The sequence below is a fragment of the Apium graveolens genome, chromosome 5 (genome assembly GCF_009905375.1).
Source record: "Apium graveolens cultivar Ventura chromosome 5, ASM990537v1, whole genome shotgun sequence".
In the NCBI taxonomy this organism is placed as follows: domain Eukaryota; kingdom Viridiplantae; phylum Streptophyta; class Magnoliopsida; order Apiales; family Apiaceae; genus Apium; species Apium graveolens.
In genome coordinates this window covers 157,780,936-157,798,667 of record NC_133651.1, presented here as the reverse complement: position 1 = coordinate 157,798,667, position 17,732 = coordinate 157,780,936, and the positions used below count along the sequence as shown (strand labels likewise).

Here is a 17,732-nt window from a genome sequence, read left to right as displayed (position 1 = left end):
ATTAATTATACAACAACTGATAAATTTTAATAAATTAATGACGGGGTGAATTAAATATTATATAGATATTAATGTAGAGGTATATTTGTCATATGAATTAATTTGCTCGAGAAACCCCCTTAACAACGTTAACAACCTATGGAACGGTGGGTGTATATTATATATGTCACATAACCATTAACAGAGAAGTATAAATCGTACATATGTGTATAGATAATTTATTTTATTTTATTTTATTTTATTTATTTATTTGTTTTTTTTGCTAATTTAAGTATATATCAACAAAGAACCAAGGAACAGCAGGGATCTACCCTATGCTCTATGACAGGCCATAGAGAGGGTGCTATCTATAGCCAATCTCAAAAGGAGATTGGGGATAGAAAGCCAAAAGAACAACAAAATGCTAACTACAAGGAAATACAAGAAATACAGGAATGTAAATCTGGCCTAGTACAAGCTAAATTACTAAACCAAACAGAATTATGGAGCCTGGCCACCAAGTCAATCAACATCCCTTGCAAGAGCTTTGATAGGCCAAAGACGCCCTTGTTGTGTGCACGCACGCGCGTTGCGTTCCCTCCAAATATGATAGCAAAAAACCTGGACCAGGCACAAAGCAAGTAAACTCCGAGGCCCGTCCTGAATATCAGCCAGATTAATCAGCATGGATAGCCAAGTATCCCCAACAATCGAGATGCCCAACATGCCAAGGAGCCGAGACAGAATCCACCTGCTATAAGTACAATGAACAAACAAATGCGAATCTGTCTCTCTACCACTAATACAAAGAAAACATTGTTGAGAATCTACAATGCCAAATCTATGCAATCTGGACAGTGTGTTGAGTCTACCATGACACAGGAGCCATTGGTGGTGAGCATAGCGAGTGACCCGAAGGCGATGCCAAACAGCCTTATACCAAGGCACCAAGTATCCCCTGCTTCTAATCGAATTCCATATGTGCCAAGTCTTGATTTTGGTTGCATTAATGCCATCCCACAGAAGGGTATCCATCCCATTGGAGTTGACAGTTGGGTAGTCAAAAGCTTGGAGCCATTGAGTTAGCAAGGGATCCAAGTGGTGATGCCTAGGATTGAGCCTCAAGAGTCTCCAAGTACCATTAAGAATGATACTGCTCAACCCAGCATTATGATATAAACCACATTGAGAAATGATCGGAGAGTTGTGAGTATCAGCCAAACAAATACCTCCCCACCAAGGATCAAACCATAAAGAAATATCACTCCCCCCGCCAATAGAGTAAGTAAGGAATTGGAGAGCAACTCTACGAAGCTTCAAAACTTTTCGCCAAATCCAGGAACAATCTGTAGGCATTGATAATGTCCAGAAATGCTTATGCTTCAACACTGTGGCATTCACCCACTTAGGCCAGAGAGAACTAGACTTGGTTACCACTTTGATCAAATGGTGAACAATTTGAGCCCGATTCCAGTCTACCATGTTTTTGAGCCCCAATCCCCCCTCCTCTCTAGGAAGACAAACAATGTTCTAAGCTATTTTGGCTCCACCCTTGTGGTTAATATTTCCTTTCCACAAGAATCTAGTAAGTAAATACTGTATTGTGGCATGTATAGAAGCAGGCAGCAAAAAGTGATTGCACCAAAAAGCTTCTACGACATGAACAATTGACTTGATAAGCATAACTCTTCCTGCAAGAGAGAGTAATAGAGTGGCCCAAGAATACAATCTAGAGGTAATCTCAATTAGAGGCATACAATCATTCACACACAGTTGGGATGAAATAAGAGGCACCCCAAGGAATTTGACAGGAAATATACCTCGAGGGATGGACAAGGTGTCAAACCAACTAGTAAAGTTAGCATCACAATTGCACAAGAAACTAGTACTTTTAGTAATGCTTGGAGCCAACCCACTCCAACCTGAGAAAGTAGAAATCAAGTCTATAATGTGCTGAACAGATTGCTTGGAACCATGGGAGAAAAACAAAACATAATCAGCAAAAAATAGATGAGTAAGTCGAAGCTCCTTGCAACGCCAATGATACTTGAAGCCCTCGGGAGTATTGTTGAGAATACAAGAGAGAATATTCATGCCTAATGCAAAAATATATGGTGACATAGGATCCCCCTGACGAAGGCCCTTGGTGCCCTTGAAGTAGCCATGAACAACCCCATTTAACTTGATAGAAAATCTAGTAGAACAAATGCAGGCCTTGATCCAACCAACCATGATATCCGGAAATCTCATTCTTTTCAAAACTGCTAAAATGAAGCTCCAATGAACAGAGTCAAAGGCCTTGTGCAAGTCAATCTTAAGAGCACATTTGGGCACCCCAGTCTCCCTTTCATACCCTCCGAATAACTGTGGCGCCCTCCAAACCCGGGTCAGAAGTTTGGGGTCCACAACAAATATACAATATATAAACCTGAATAAGAAATATTATTTGCAATGACCCTGCTTTACATAACCACGGATCACAACAGGTTAAAGTATGAAAACAAGCCACAATCTTAACCTTTATTACAACGTACCAAATCCCAACTAATTTAACTTACAATTGATAATAAAATCATTCTTACAATATGACTATTTCTATACCGCATGTAGCTTCTGCTAGCTCGATTTAACTCAACTGGAATCTTAGCCCGCACTTTGGACCGAGGAACTTCACTATCATCCATATTCTTTTCAACTGTAAAATATATAAAAGAATCGCAAGGGTGAGCTAACTAGCTCAGCAAGTCATAATAGTGATAACTGAGGTTAAACAATGATCAAATGAGATGATTCAAAGTAATCAAGATTCTTTTTAACTCATCATTAGAATTGGATATTCATTTTAAGTTTTAAAAACCAAGGTTAGGCTGCTGATCAGTCACACACTAACCCCGAGCAAGCACACAGCACTGCTCTAATTACTGGATCCAAGGCACACATTGTCCTAACTTGACCATTGGTATGGTCTGACCACGAATCCGGTCCACATATATAAAAATTATCCAATCCTAAAGCAGTTCAATATGATAACAATATGATTCAATAAAACAAGATCATAAATCGATGATGGTTAAACATTTGCATAAAAACGTAAGGAAATTCATGGATATCTCAAGGGTATTTCAGGGTATGTATAAGAATCGGTTTTCCTTTTGTATAAGCATCAGGTATTAGTTCAGTAATGATTTTTCAAGGTATAGTTCTTTGGTGTTATATGGATTGGTTGGGATATAAAAGTTTCTATGTTTGCAAACAATTTTCTTCCAGTGTTTGGTGCTTGGTATTATACATTTGGGGAGTAGTATCATATTTGTGTAGTTTGGTGTCTGAGGATCAACAAAGGATGGTTTACAAAGAATAAGGCTTACGGCTCAAGATCAAGAAAGATCAGGGTTCAAGGGTAAGTAGTTTAAAGCACTTGCAATATAAAACAGGAGTTATTTTGAATAATAGCGACATGTTATGAAACAGTTCAAAAATATTTGCGATATATCTTGAAACAAAGTTCAGAAGTACTTGCCTTACAAGGCTTTACAACTATTACTGATCAACTCTGAGCCGACTCTGCTGCTCAGGTTCTAACGTCCAACCACTAGATCCCATTGGATTCAACTTCGACACTCAGGTCTTTCTGTTGAAACTCTACTGAGCTCGTCGACTGACCACTATGTTATCTTTAGTCCATCGTCCACTTTCAGGTTCCTGACCATAACCTACAGGGTCAAAATGCCCTACGTTAGACGTCTAGGTATGCTTGACATATCCTCGATACTAATTCTTACCCAACGATATTCAAACCCGACTCATAATTATATGGATTATTATAATATAACAACACACCCAACAGTCAGGGTTCACATTCTCGAGAAATCGGTTTGATGTTCGTTTTCCGAAAATACGTATACTTGTAATTTTACAAATCGGGGTTATGGATGTTTAGCAAATTATTTATCACATCGTGCAACCAAGTTTCATATAGAACACATATATATCTATATAGCCATTTGACGTCCCGATAATCGTTAGATACGCGCCCGTATTGTTGTAGGTAAATTTTTCCGGAAATTGGGCAGCGTCTCCTCTGTTTATCGGACTACCCGTCGAAACATCAATCGACGTCAATTCAATAACAGCAATCCAATTTAACACACGACAATCAATCACAACTCACAAATTCCAATTACCGATACAATTTAATAATCACATCCAACTCAATCACCTCGATTCCATATTTACTAAGTACTAATTCGATCCAGAATAAAACACCACACGAATTTTATTTATTTAAAATATTAGGACTCAGAATCGTGTCATCACCGTCCACCGTTGACTCACCGAAGTTCATCGTCAACGGCGATAAAATTACGGGTACCCAATATGTATCTGTTCTTGAGAAAAGAAAATTAAGAATTGAAAGAGATTAGAGATGTGGAGAAGAGAGATTTATAGTCGGCCAAGTAAAACCAGGGAGAAGAAATAAGCCCCCCCCCCTTCTGTCTATAGCCCAGCCGCGTGTCCAATAAAAGGACACGTGGTAATGTTTATACCCGAAGGCCCTCTGCTCGGCGCTGATTTGTACAATTACTGACTATTACCGTGCATGAAAATAAATCAGAAAAACCTCGAAATAGTCTTAAAATATTAAAAATATCCCGAAGTTTATAAAAACATAAATTTTGAAATTTTAAAACGATTTCTAAAATGCACTTTTATGCTCGCGTTTAACAAATAAACGAAACAACGCGCGGGTGAAATTAATCCCGAAAATTTCCAAAATAATTTTAAAATTCCTGGAATATTCCCAACTTAAATAAATATGAGTTTTATAATTTTTGAAGAGTTCTTGAATTAAATATGGATTTTACAAATAAAAGCAGTCATAAAATCATTTAAAGATAAATACTTAATAAAATATTGATTTCTCAATTTTATAAAATCCTAAAAATAATTAGTGTAATTATAAAATCATAAAAAAATTAGAAACATTCCCAATATTTATGCAAATAAATTTGCACTAAATCCACTTTTAAAAGTGAAAACAATTCAATACGATCCCATAATTAATCGTGCGGACAACCCGATACACTATAAATCACATATAGATAATAATCAAACAACACATAGCGGTCAAAACCAGCACACATATTTTATTTATTTGATAATTTCCATAATTGCACAATTAAATAATTCAAAAAGATTACACGAGTCGTTATAATAACTCTTGAGCCATGAGAATATTGTCAGAAATTGATCTACCCGGAATGAAAGCAGATTGAGAAATGTCCACTAAAGTAGGCATAATCTAGAGGTTATAATCTTCGAAATACACTTATATAAAACAGTGCATAAAGATATTGGCCTAAAGTCTTGCATTCTAGTTGGAGCCACCACTTTAGGAATCAAGGCAATAAAAGTAGAATTTATACCCGAGGGCATTAAGCCATGATAAAAAAAAGTACCGAACAGCTGCACAAAAGCTAGCACCTGTAATGTGCCAAGTAGCAAGAAAGAACTCGACATTTACCCCATCAGGCCCAGGGGCCTTCTTCTTCTTCATTTTCTTGATAGTGTCAAAAATGTGAGTGTCAATCATTGGAGCCACCAGGTCATATAATTTAATATAATATTTGGTCATTCCATTGTGTTGGAAGATGACGTTAAATTGATGACAAATAAGAATATATGAGTATGAATCTATGTGTGTATGTGTGTGTATGTATGTGTGTGTATGCATATGGGTGTGTATATATGTATGTGTATGTATGTGTATATGTGTGTATGTATGTATGTATGCAAGTATTTATGTATTAATTTATATATATGCATATATTTATTGTACGTATGTCTGCATGTATATATTAATGTATGTATGCACATATTAACTATACAACAATTAATAATTTTTGATAAATGAATGATGTTCGCTGTAATTCTAACGCGAAAATACACACAAGCGTATGCGATAACAAGTAGTCATAGATATAAATCAAGTTCGTTCCCACAGGGACTGGTTTAGGTTAATTTTAGATTATGCGCTTATGCAACAATGTATGGTTATCGTTCAATTGTAAGACAATAAGAAATTGAATTTTGATTAACTAAGACATTATACTATCAAACATTAACTAAGAAAATTACGATTGAATTACTTGTATGAGAATAAACATGGGATTCTAACTTCATTAAATAATTCATTCAAAGTTATGTTCTTTAACCCTAACTATCAAACATCCACAATTAAGATAGAAGTTGAATAAACACCAATTATGCTTAGTCCCTATATGTCTATAAAGATTAAAAACATAATGGTTTAAGAACAAGTTATCTATCGTGATTACATAGGGTAAATAAGATGGTTAAAATTACCCACGAATTATGCATGTCAACTCATACATAAACATAGGCTAGCATGGCAAGTTCTAAACCTCAATATTCACTGTCGCTTCAATAGAGATTAACAAACAATCTTAGATGTTATCTACGCATCAAAAATGAATAAGTACAACCAAACTAGGAAATCATATATCACCACACACTAAAGATTATAAAACAATTAACCATTGAAATCCATAGATAAATCCGTTGGAACCCCATGACAACGATTAGTTCATAATCGAACTCATCGTCATCATGGGTTCCGATAAAAATATGATAATAAATAATATAAGAGTTCTATGGTTCAAAGACAAGTCGAAAACAAGCATCAAAGTATCAACTATATTGAAGAATACAAAAGTCTTCTTCTCCGTAGCCGTCTTGTGCTCTCTAGGTCTTTGTATTGCTCTCCCTTGGCTCCTTATTATTAAAACGATCTTTTGTTGATATATATAGGCTTAAGGATGATCAAGACTCTCAACTTCTCAGAATTCAACTCAAATCAAGATTTTCTGACAAACAGGCGGCGCGGGCGCGCGGGGTGAATTCATTCTGGGCACGGGCGCGCGGGAAGCTGCTCGGGCCCGCGGAGCTTCTGCCCATTTTTGACTTCAATTCTTCTTTTGCTCGTAACTTGAGTTTCGTTCATCGAAATTTGATTATTCAATAGTCCACGCGAAGCTATCAAGATTCTCTTCAACTTGAGAATGGACTAGGCTTCCAATTCTGATCTCTTTTGAGCATATTCCTTTAAAAAGCTCCTTTCTTCATCCAACTAATGTCTGTAATGCAATTACACAAAAACACATCAAAAACACCAGATAACACCAACTTAAGCCTGAAATGAAGCGTTCCAAGTAGATATAAATTCCACTTATCACACCCTAAACTTAAATCGATGTTTGTCCTCAAGCATAAACAGACTCAAAAACTACAAAACTAATGCATGAATGCAACTACGTGAATGCAACTAAATGATAATGCAATCAATCCCCTCAGAATAACCATAACCAAATATATAAGTCAGCGCCTGTAATAATGCAATGACTCTAAACAAAGTTTGAATAAATCTGACAAATCAACTCATAAACCAGAAATGTGCGTGTGTGCGACGCTTAACATATATACTCTCGATACTAGATCAAATAACCATAACTTATCTATCATCAAAATAATCAAGAGTTTATAAACTGAATAGACGATAAACACATAATGACTTCTACTAGAGTTATACAAGGATTCATGTTATTACTGAATACATAACAAAGATGCTTATTTGACCGTGCAATGAGTGAGGTCCCAAAAGACTTATACAATAATACCTATGTAGCGAGCGTTAGGTTAGCGGATCCCAGACTATCAAAGCTTTAGGTCACTAGGCACAAAGTCCCTAGAACTAAATAACTCGAGTATTAAAGAGCTCACTCTTGATCAATTATGCATAACACATACTCTTTTTTTTCTTTTTTCTTTTTATTTCAACAATTTCTGAATGAGTGTTTTTCGCTCCATCTCATTCAACCCTAGACTACTCATAAAAATATGAGCCGGCTACTAGCCATTTGACGCCTAGCCTTATTCACAACTAGCAATGAAATCCTGCTTTTCCAGTTTAAAAATTCAGTGTTCTTTTGTCATTACGAGAATACCAAAAATTCTAAATATAACCAAGTGATTAAATTCTCAACAAATAAACAAGTATGATCATGATCTAGCTCAAAAGCAACCTATAAGACTTGGGGGAAAAAAATTTTGGCATGCAAATCAATTCATTAGGACTTAAATAACCCTCTGATTCGCCATTACTACACTCAAATTAACATCAACCAATCAATCAGAAACAACTCATCCTACATGATCATGTTATATGCATGCACATGCAACTAAATGAACTCACGTAATAACAGGAACAAATATGCTAAACAAATATGACTTAACAACTATACATGCAACATGAATCTATACGGACACTATACACAATTACCCATCCTTACATTATCACCCCCAAACTTAAAATTTTCAATGTCCGCATTGAAGGAAATAATAATGAGATAAGGCATTCCTAGTCGTCGGGAGGATCACCCTCTTCGGGTGGAGGATCAGGTGGCCAATCAACCTCAACACCAGTGTCTCAGAAAATAGTACCGAGAGCGTGTGTCAAATCTTCATCAAAACGTCGGTTGATGTCATGCATGGCCATAATACGCCGAATCAACCGTCTATACTGTGCATCACCAAGACCAAACCTATCAACTGTCTGTGGTGTACGAGAGGGATCCTCTGTAAGCACGGGAGGAACCGGTCGGTCACCTCTTAGATTATCATAGATATATTCCAACCCCTTGTTAGGGGGTGCACCTAAAAATGCATAACTCAAATGATCTGGCAACGGTTTGAGGCCAAGTGAGGGAGCTTCTTCAATAGACGATTCAAGACGCTCCTGAGAAATTTTCAGCTCTGCTAACCCAAGGAATCGAATGGCATATCCAACTTCCTTTTCCATGGAGGTGCATTCAAAACTTGCAGTTGCTCTGCTCCTTCTTCATCTTCAATAACTGATTCCCCTATTAAGGATCTCTCTAAGGTATCTAACTTTGGCAATTGCTCAAGCTCCAAATTCACAAAAACATATAAAACACATAAAAAACACCAGATACTTGGGCCCAAAACACCAACTTAAGCCTGAAATGAAGCGTTCCAAGTAGATATAAAATACACTTATCAAATGATGAGATAAAATAAATATTATATAGATATTAAATGTAGGGGTATAATTATCATATTAATCAAATTGCTCATCAAACCCCTTGTTGTTGTATTGGAGAACGATGTAAATTAATGACTAATAAGAATATATGAGTATGTATTTATGTGTGTAAGTGTGTGTATACATTAGGGGTGTACGCGGTTCGGATCAGATCGGTTTTGGGGTAAAAGTTGAACCAAACCGCGAAGAGCGGTTTTAAAAAATTGTCATCCGCAACCGCATTTGCGGTTGCGGTTAACCGCGTCATTTGCGGTTGCGAATTTGCGGTTATTGTGGATCGGTTTGCGGTTCAACCACTTATTTTAAAATAATTAATAATTTGCAAAAAAATAAATTTGAAATATTAATAAATTGAAGTTTAAGTTACGTGATAAATTACATTCAAAAATAAAATATAAACTAATGCTCCGTGTGGAGTAAGGATATTAAAAACATACAAAAATGTGGAGGCGAGAGAAAAAAAAAAGAAAATGATAAAAAAAATTACATGTTAATTATATTTTTCATTTGTTTGGTTATATATCTTATAATGATTGTGAATTTGATGAATGAAGTCTTAACATTAACCTAAGATTAGTTGATAAATGTGTATACTTATCAATTTATATGATATGAACTACATTTTTGGAAATATATTTTATTATAAATATATGTTGCGAGTTGCGGTTACGGTTTTGCGATTTTTAAAAATTTAAAACCGCATCCAAACCGCAAATGAGCGGTTTTTAAAATTTAAATCCACAACCAACCCGCGTTTCGCGATTATCCGCAAATGCGGTTCAGTTGCGAGCGGTTGAGCGGTTGGATGCGGTTGAGCGGTTTATTTGTACAACCCTAGTATACATATTGTTAGATATATTTGATAATGTCATGTCTAATATAATTTGTGTTTAGTTTTCAGATCTTACTTAAACAGGACAAATCAGTACTTAACTGGATATCAGCACTTATACTGAAGTCATAACTTAAGTTATTAGTACTTAAGGTTCAGGAGATATTTATCAGGAAATAATATCAGGACTTAAAGGAAACTTTCAGATAAGGAAGGCGGCTGATTGAAAGGAAAGAAGATCAAGAAAAATGCAAGAAGAGATATGCATGAAGAAGGAGTTCTATGAAGAATAGAATACTTGGAAGAAAAGATAACTGATTGATATATTTTAGGAAGCAGAATTATATTCCATATCAATTAGCGATTATCTTATAACTGTATAGTATATAAACACATACATAGGGTTTACACTATAAGTGCTACCATTATTGAGAATATTATTCATTGTAACCCTGACAGCTCTCGTGATATTTGTTCATCACTGAGAGAGGACAGTTCTACATTGTAACAGAGTTTAATAAAGTTTGTTTTCTGTTACTCGTGTTCTTTAAATTCGATTTGATTGTGCTATACACTGTATTCAACCCCCTTCTACAGTGTGTGTGACCTAACAAGTGGTATCAGAGCCTATCTGTTAACACACAAACAGTTTAAGATCCAAAAACAATCATGTCTGAAGCAGAAACTCCAACCAAGCCCACCAAAACTGAAGAACCTCCAAAGACACAAATCCATAGTCGATATGAAGCTATTAGAGTTCCCATACTGAAACCATCTGAATATCCCATATGGAAGGTGAGGATGACTATGTTTCTGGAAGCTACAGATCCAGAATATCTTGACAGAATCAATGAAGGACCTCACAAGCCAACAAAACTCGCTGTTGTAGTTGCAGGTGAAGCAGCAAAGTCTGTGCCAAAGGAGAAGAGTGATTACACTGCTGAAGATATCGCATCAATTGCTAAGGATGTTAAGGTACGACACTTGCTGCATAGTGCCATTGATAATGTAATGTCAAACATGGTAATTAACTGCAAGACGACAAAGGAGATATGGGATGCCTTGGAGACAAGATGCCAGGGAACTGATTTGATTAAGAAGAACATGAAGACAATACTCACTCAAGAGTATGAACACTTTGACTCAAAGCCTAATGAGTCATTGACTGATCTATATGACAGATTCTTCAAAATCTTGAATGATTTGTCACTAGTTGATAAGGAGTATGATCTTGAAGATTCAAACCTTAAATTCCTGTTAGCTCTTCCTGAAAGTTGGGATTTGAAGGCCACAATTATAAGAGACAACTATAATCTTGAAAAAACAACACTTGATGAAATTTATGGGATGCTCAAGACTCATGAACTTGAGATGAAACAAAGAAGCAAGAGAAAAGGAGGAAAGTCAAGGACAGTTGCTCTTAAGGCTGAGGAAGAATCCCCCAAAGCAGCTACCTCAAGGAAAGGCAAGGGAAAAGCGCTCATCACAAAGTCTGATACTGAGTCATCAAATTCTGATAGTGATGATGACTTAGAAACTGAAAGCTTTCCTGAGATGGATGCTGATGAAGAGATGATGAAGCTGTGTGCTCTTATGGTGAAGGGAATCACAAGGATTGCATACAGAATATTCAGGAAGGGAAAGAAATTTTCCAGGAAAGGTGCAAGTTCTGATAAGAAGAGTTTCAGAAAATCTGAAGGCAAAGGAGGGAAGTCTGACAGAGGAGATTACATAAATGTCAAATGCTACAACTATAGTGAGAAAGGCTATATATCTCCTGATTGCAAGAAAGTGAAGAGTGACAAAGGCAAGGCTCTTGTCACAAAGAAAAAAAGCTGGACAGACACTTCAGATTCTGAAAGTGAGGTGAACTATGCCTTGATGGCAAATGCTGATAGCAGTTCTGAAGCTGCTGAGTTAAAGGTACCTCAAACTACTTATGCCTTTCATACTGATGATATTAATGAGTTGAGAAGATATCTTAAAACCATGTTCATTAGTTATAGAGATCAAACTTTAACATGTGAAAGATTAACTTCTGAAAATCTGCCTGTAAAAAGAGGAATGATTATTTAGAAAAAGAGTTAGTCATGTTCCATCGAACTCAGAAAGATAGAGATGATGCTTTCTATGTTAGGGATGAAGTACTTAAAATGAATGAATCTCTAAAAACTGAGTTAGAAAAGGAAAGAGAGATTATCAGGACTTGGACTAACTCTGGCAAAACAACTCAGAATTTGTTAAGTAGTGGAAACTGGAAAGAGGGCTTAGGTTATGAAGATGATAAGAATGATAAAAGAATTGTAGAAATTAAGCCTATAGTTGTTAAACAAAAGCCAAAGGTAAAACCTGTTAGGTTTGTAGCTGTAAAGTCTGATACTGAGAAATCAGAAGTTAAAGAGGAATTAACTTCCGATAAACTAAAACAGGAAAAGCCAACTGAAGTTAACGTAGGCTTAATGACAAAGAAGCAGCTTAAGTATAAGCTGAAAGATGTTAAGAATGTAAACAAGGTAAAGTCACATAGGAAAAATAGGAATAGAAAGGAAGGTGTGAATAAAAGCAATGATTATAAGCCTGTTCCTAATGCTCCTAGAAAAACATTTCATAACTGTGGAAGTGCTAACCATCTGGCTTCTTTTTGTAGGAAGAATAAGAACATAAACTCCTTACCTTCAAAGTCAGGAGTTAAGAATCAGTCTGTTAGATATAGGCCACACAATCCTTGTTTTCATTGTGGTAGTTTATGTCATTCCATTTATACTTGTAAGGAATATCATAGTTTGTACTATGATTATTATCAAATAAAACCTTCTTTAAAGAAAGTTAGTGTGACGGCCTCAACCCCGGGGTCTGGAGTTGACGTCATCAACAACAATAATAACAATCATAATTCAGCCTAACTCATTAATATTACATATACTACGACCCCTCTACCAAGACCTTTTCCAGGTTTAAGTATGACTTAGGTTGCTCAACTAACACAACTCAAATTACCTACACAATCCTGATCACTAATTCAATGCAGCAACTCAACAGACCTCATCTGGTCTGAACACAACTACCTCAGAGGAGCCTGACACGAAAGGAGCTGGAACTCTGCCCTGACTACCGCGCAAGAATCTCCTAGGCATCTGCAATACATATATAAAACATTCTACAAGGGTGAGCAATCAATTGCTCAGCAGTACCACTATATGAGTAACAAGTAAAACAGTTTAAAGTAAAACAGTTACAGGAACAGAATTCATAACTTGCCAGAAACATATAAAACAGATATAAACTGGATATCAAAACTAGCATGCTCTGTAAAATAAGATTAACAGTCGTGTGATGTGCATAAACAAAATCATTGTTTAATTTTTAGCATGCTATTTCCATTTTCAAGCCTTTCGTTCCATTACAGGAACCATGAAACCATTATCCCGTTACGGGGACCCAAAATCATTTGTTTAGTTTCTGGAACCTCAATCACTTGTTCCGTTACTGGAACCACAAAATCATCTATCTCAAACACATTGCTTTGTTAAACAATTTCAAAACTGAATCAATCAAATCTATTGGACGTTAACGGGTGAAGATAGCTGATCAGTCTACCCTCACCGGATAATGACTAGCGGCCGTCCAGAAATAAAATATGTTCCAAAACTTGGGAAAAGACTAGCTAGGTCTTTCCCCCACGCTGGACTAATCGGTTAAATAGAATGCACAACCCAATTAGCCACTTACGCAACCTCATGCTGGGCCGTTACCGAATAACGGGCCTCTTACGCAACTCCAATAGATTAATCGAATTCCCTTTTTGTCTTTTTCCAAAGTTCCACGACATAGGTGGATCAAAACATTCTCCTTATCCAGTTTCCAAAATCACTATCACCTATCTTTTTTTTATATTATTTTCAAAACCAATTCTGTCACAGCACACTATTCAAATCCTCTTTTCATTTATATCACATTTAGAGATAGGTATTTTCAGAAGTTACTTTTCCCCAAAACAGAATTTTAAACAACATTTCAAATACGGGGGATACGTAACTTAAAACATTTCTGTTCCATTATAAAAGTACAACATTTAGTTATTCACATATGCTGAACCATAAAAGAATGGTCAGGGTACTTGCCTTGCAGAGCTTTACAATCGATACTAATTGATTCTGAGCCGACTCAGACTCTCAGGCTTTATCGCTTTACTATTTGACTATCTTGGATCTGACTTCAAAGTTCAGGTCCTTCGCTTGGAACCTTGACACGCTTGTCGACTGATCGCTAGGTTATCTTAGTTCGACTTCACTTCTGGAGTACTTCAACTAGACCCTACAGAGCCGAAATACCCTATGTTAGACATCTAAGTATGCTTGACATATCTTTGACACCAATCCTACCCAACGATATTCAAACCCAACTCGTAATTATATACATTATTACAATACAATAACACATCCAACAGTCAGGGTTCACGTTCTCGAGAAATTGTTTTGATGTTCATTTCCAGAAAATACATATACTCGAATTTTTTTACGAAATCAGGGTTATCGATTTGGCAAAATAGTTTATCACATCGTACAGTCAAGTTTCGCACAGAATATATGGATATACTTATTTATACTCGTTCGACGTTCCGATAATTACAGGGTATGTCCCGAATTTCTGAATTTAATTTCCAAAAATTCGGGCAGCACCTCCACTGTTTATCGGCCTACCCGTCGAGCAACTCGACGTCAAATCACAACAAACAATCCAACAATTTATTCCACCAATACAATCGAAATCCATTTCACAAATCCCAAACACCGATTTAACTAACTAATTAATATTATTATATCTTATGTTTATGCTCGTATTTATTTATTAATTTATAGGACTCAGAACAACGTCATCACCGTCCACTGTTGACTCGCTAAAAGTCATCGTCAACAGCATCAAAATTTATCGATACCCGCCAAAATTCGGGTTTCCAAATAAATTCCACCGATATAATTTCCCGAATGAAAAGAATAATAAAAAAAATATTTATTGTTAGGTCACACACACACTGTAGAGGGGGTGAATACAGTGTATAGTACACTCAAATCGAACTTTAAGAACTTAAGTAACAGAAAACAAACTTTATTGAAACAATAAACTCTGTTACAGTATGGAACTGTTACCTCTCAGTGATGAACAAATATCACGAGAGCTACAAGGGTTATAATGAATAATCTCTTCTAATAATGATAACACTTATAGTGTAAACCCTATGTCTGTGTTTATATACTACACAGTTACAAGATAATCGCTAATTGATATGGAATATAATTCTGCTTCCTAAAATATATCAATCAGATATCTTTTCTTCCAAGTATTCCATTCTTCACGGAATTCCTTCTTCATGCATATCTCTTCTTATGTTTATCTCGATCTTCTTTCCTTTAATCAGCTACTGTCCTTATCTGATTGTCCTTCAGCACTTAAGTTCTGATATCTATCTTCTGATGATTATCTCCTAATAATATAAGTACTGATATCCTTAAGTCCTGACTTCCAGTATAAGTACTGATCAACAGTTAAGTACTGATTTATCCTGTTCACGTAAGATTCTGAAAGCTAAACATAAAACATATTAGCCATGACATTATCAAATATATCTAACAATCTCCCCCAACTTGTAAATTAACAAAATATACAAGTTTAACAGATATTTGATGATGTCAAAAACATTAAGTACAAATGCATGAGAAATAGACTAGATAACTACAATTTACAGTCCTTAAAGTTTTTACCAATTTCAAGTTCTGATAACAACTTCAATCTGTATAAATATCAGAATTTAAGCAGTTGTAGATCTTCGACTTGGCTTCTTCATTTTCTGATCTCTCTGATGTCAGGAGTTGTTCTGAGATAGTTCTTCAACAAACATTTCTCAGCATATCTTAGTTCATCAATCATTCTCCTTTTAACATCTTTAAGCTCTGCAGTATCTTCACCAATTTGAAAGATTGCAGCTCTGAGATCATTAATCTTTGCTTTTCTCAACTCCTGATCTATTCTTATGACATAAGCTTTGTCAGACTCAAGATTGAATTCAAGTCCCTTAATACCAAGATACGTTCTGATCTGTGCAGTATTAGGCTTCATATCAACAATATCACCATTGTGATCTCTGTACTTTGGAACATATATGCTGTCAGACTTAACAGAATAAAGCCTTTTCTGTCTCTGAATCTGTTCTTTTAAGTAGTTTGCAGCAGTCTCTGTTATTCTGTCATCCACTTGAAGTAAGAAAAATACATGCTCCAATTCTTCAAAATACTTCAAAGGAATGGCATTTTGTCTTATATGATAAACCCTACCATCTGTCATGAAATACAACATGATGTATTCTTTCAAGTAGGTATGGTAAACCATCTGTACAGATTCCAGTTGATTCAATCTCTCAGGAGTTGCTCCAATACCTGGTTCACTCAAGGAAGTTGGATCATTGGTAGTGTTGTGTACTCTTCTTTCATCAGCACTTCCCAATCCAGTTTTATCTCTAGCTTCCTTTCCAGTAACTACTCTTGCTTCAAAACCACTTGCAGTAGTCTTCAAAGATTGAGTCTGTTTTGCTTTAGTGAATCCTGGTAGGAGTGTCTTTGATCTATTTTCTGATATCAAGTTAACTTGAGCTCTGTCAGAGGTTACTTGCTTCTTCTGAATATCAGAACTTACAATATCTTGACTCTGAACAACTTGAGCCATGTCAGAGGTTGTTTTAAGAACTTTTCTTGAAGTCAGAGCAAGATCATCTTTTTCATCAGCAATTTCTTCTTCCTCAGGAGGTACATAACCCTTGATAGGTTCACCAACCTTTTCTTTACCCTTGGATCTTGGATCTATCTGTGGATGTGATCTAGCCAATGTTGCTTCAGTATGTGTCCTTTCTTTGATCACAATGCCTTTAAGTTTTGGAAGTGACTTTTTACCAGAAGCTTCAGATTTAGATGTGACTTTCTCTGATTTAAGTCTGGCTTCTTCTTCCTTTAAACTTTCCAAGTCCATTCCTGGATTTTCTTGAAGAAATAACTGTCTTGACATTTCCTCATCAAGATCTAGAAGTTCATCAGAACTTATCCTTTTACCAGCAGCAGAACTTATTCTTTTCCCAGTATCAGAACTTGTTCTGTGACTAGCTTGTCTTGATGTAAACCTTCTACCTTGACTATGACCGCTACCCATTCCAGAGTTTCCTTGGTCATCTTTTCCATCATCCTTTCCTTGCAGTGTCTTGTTGGTTTTGCATTTGGACTTAATTACCTTCTCCCCCTTTTTGGCATCAGCAGGTAGTAAAAGAGAGATAAGTAGTTCCACTGAGGTCTGGATTTCAGTAAGTTGCGATTGCTGAGAAGCTTGATTTGTCAGAATTTGATCAATCTGAGCTTGTTGTTTCTTTTGAGTTTTCTCAATATAAGCAATCCTGTCAATGGTAGGTTGAAAGAACTTTTTCTTATCAATTTTCCAAACTTGTTCCTGTTTGATAAAGTTCTCCTGAATCTTGTGTAGCTCTGCATGAGTAGTTGAATGAAGACCTTGTAGATGTTTAGTACTCAATGCAGTGACTCTAAGCTGGGTTTTAAAATCATCAGAATTTAACATTTCATCAGCTTTAGTCAAGTGCTCAGCAAGATGTAAAGCATTTGGAACACATGAAACGGAGTTCCATTCCTTAGTCCACTCCTGACCTGCAGGAGTTTCACTCCAAGGCACTGGTGCATCCCTGATAACAAACTCCTTTACCAGTTCAGACTTAGGAAGAGTTGGTGG

General features: G+C 36.1%; 1 protein-coding gene across 1 annotated transcript; it reads right to left on the bottom strand.

Annotated features, from left to right (window-relative positions):
• Positions 1–501: 501 nt before the first annotated feature.
• On the bottom strand, positions 502–1,461 carry LOC141660448 (uncharacterized). Its single transcript, XM_074467432.1, has one exon. It carries the CDS (start codon positions 1,459–1,461, stop codon positions 502–504), a length of 960 nt encoding a protein of 319 aa, XP_074323533.1.
• Between the last annotated feature and the right edge of the window lie 16,271 nt (positions 1,462–17,732).

What these genes read in the sequence shown, in the direction of transcription:
- LOC141660448 (XM_074467432.1), bottom strand. Translation starts at nt 1,461, where the DNA reads ATGGTAGACTGGAATCGGGCTCAAATTGTTCACCATTTGATCAAAGTG.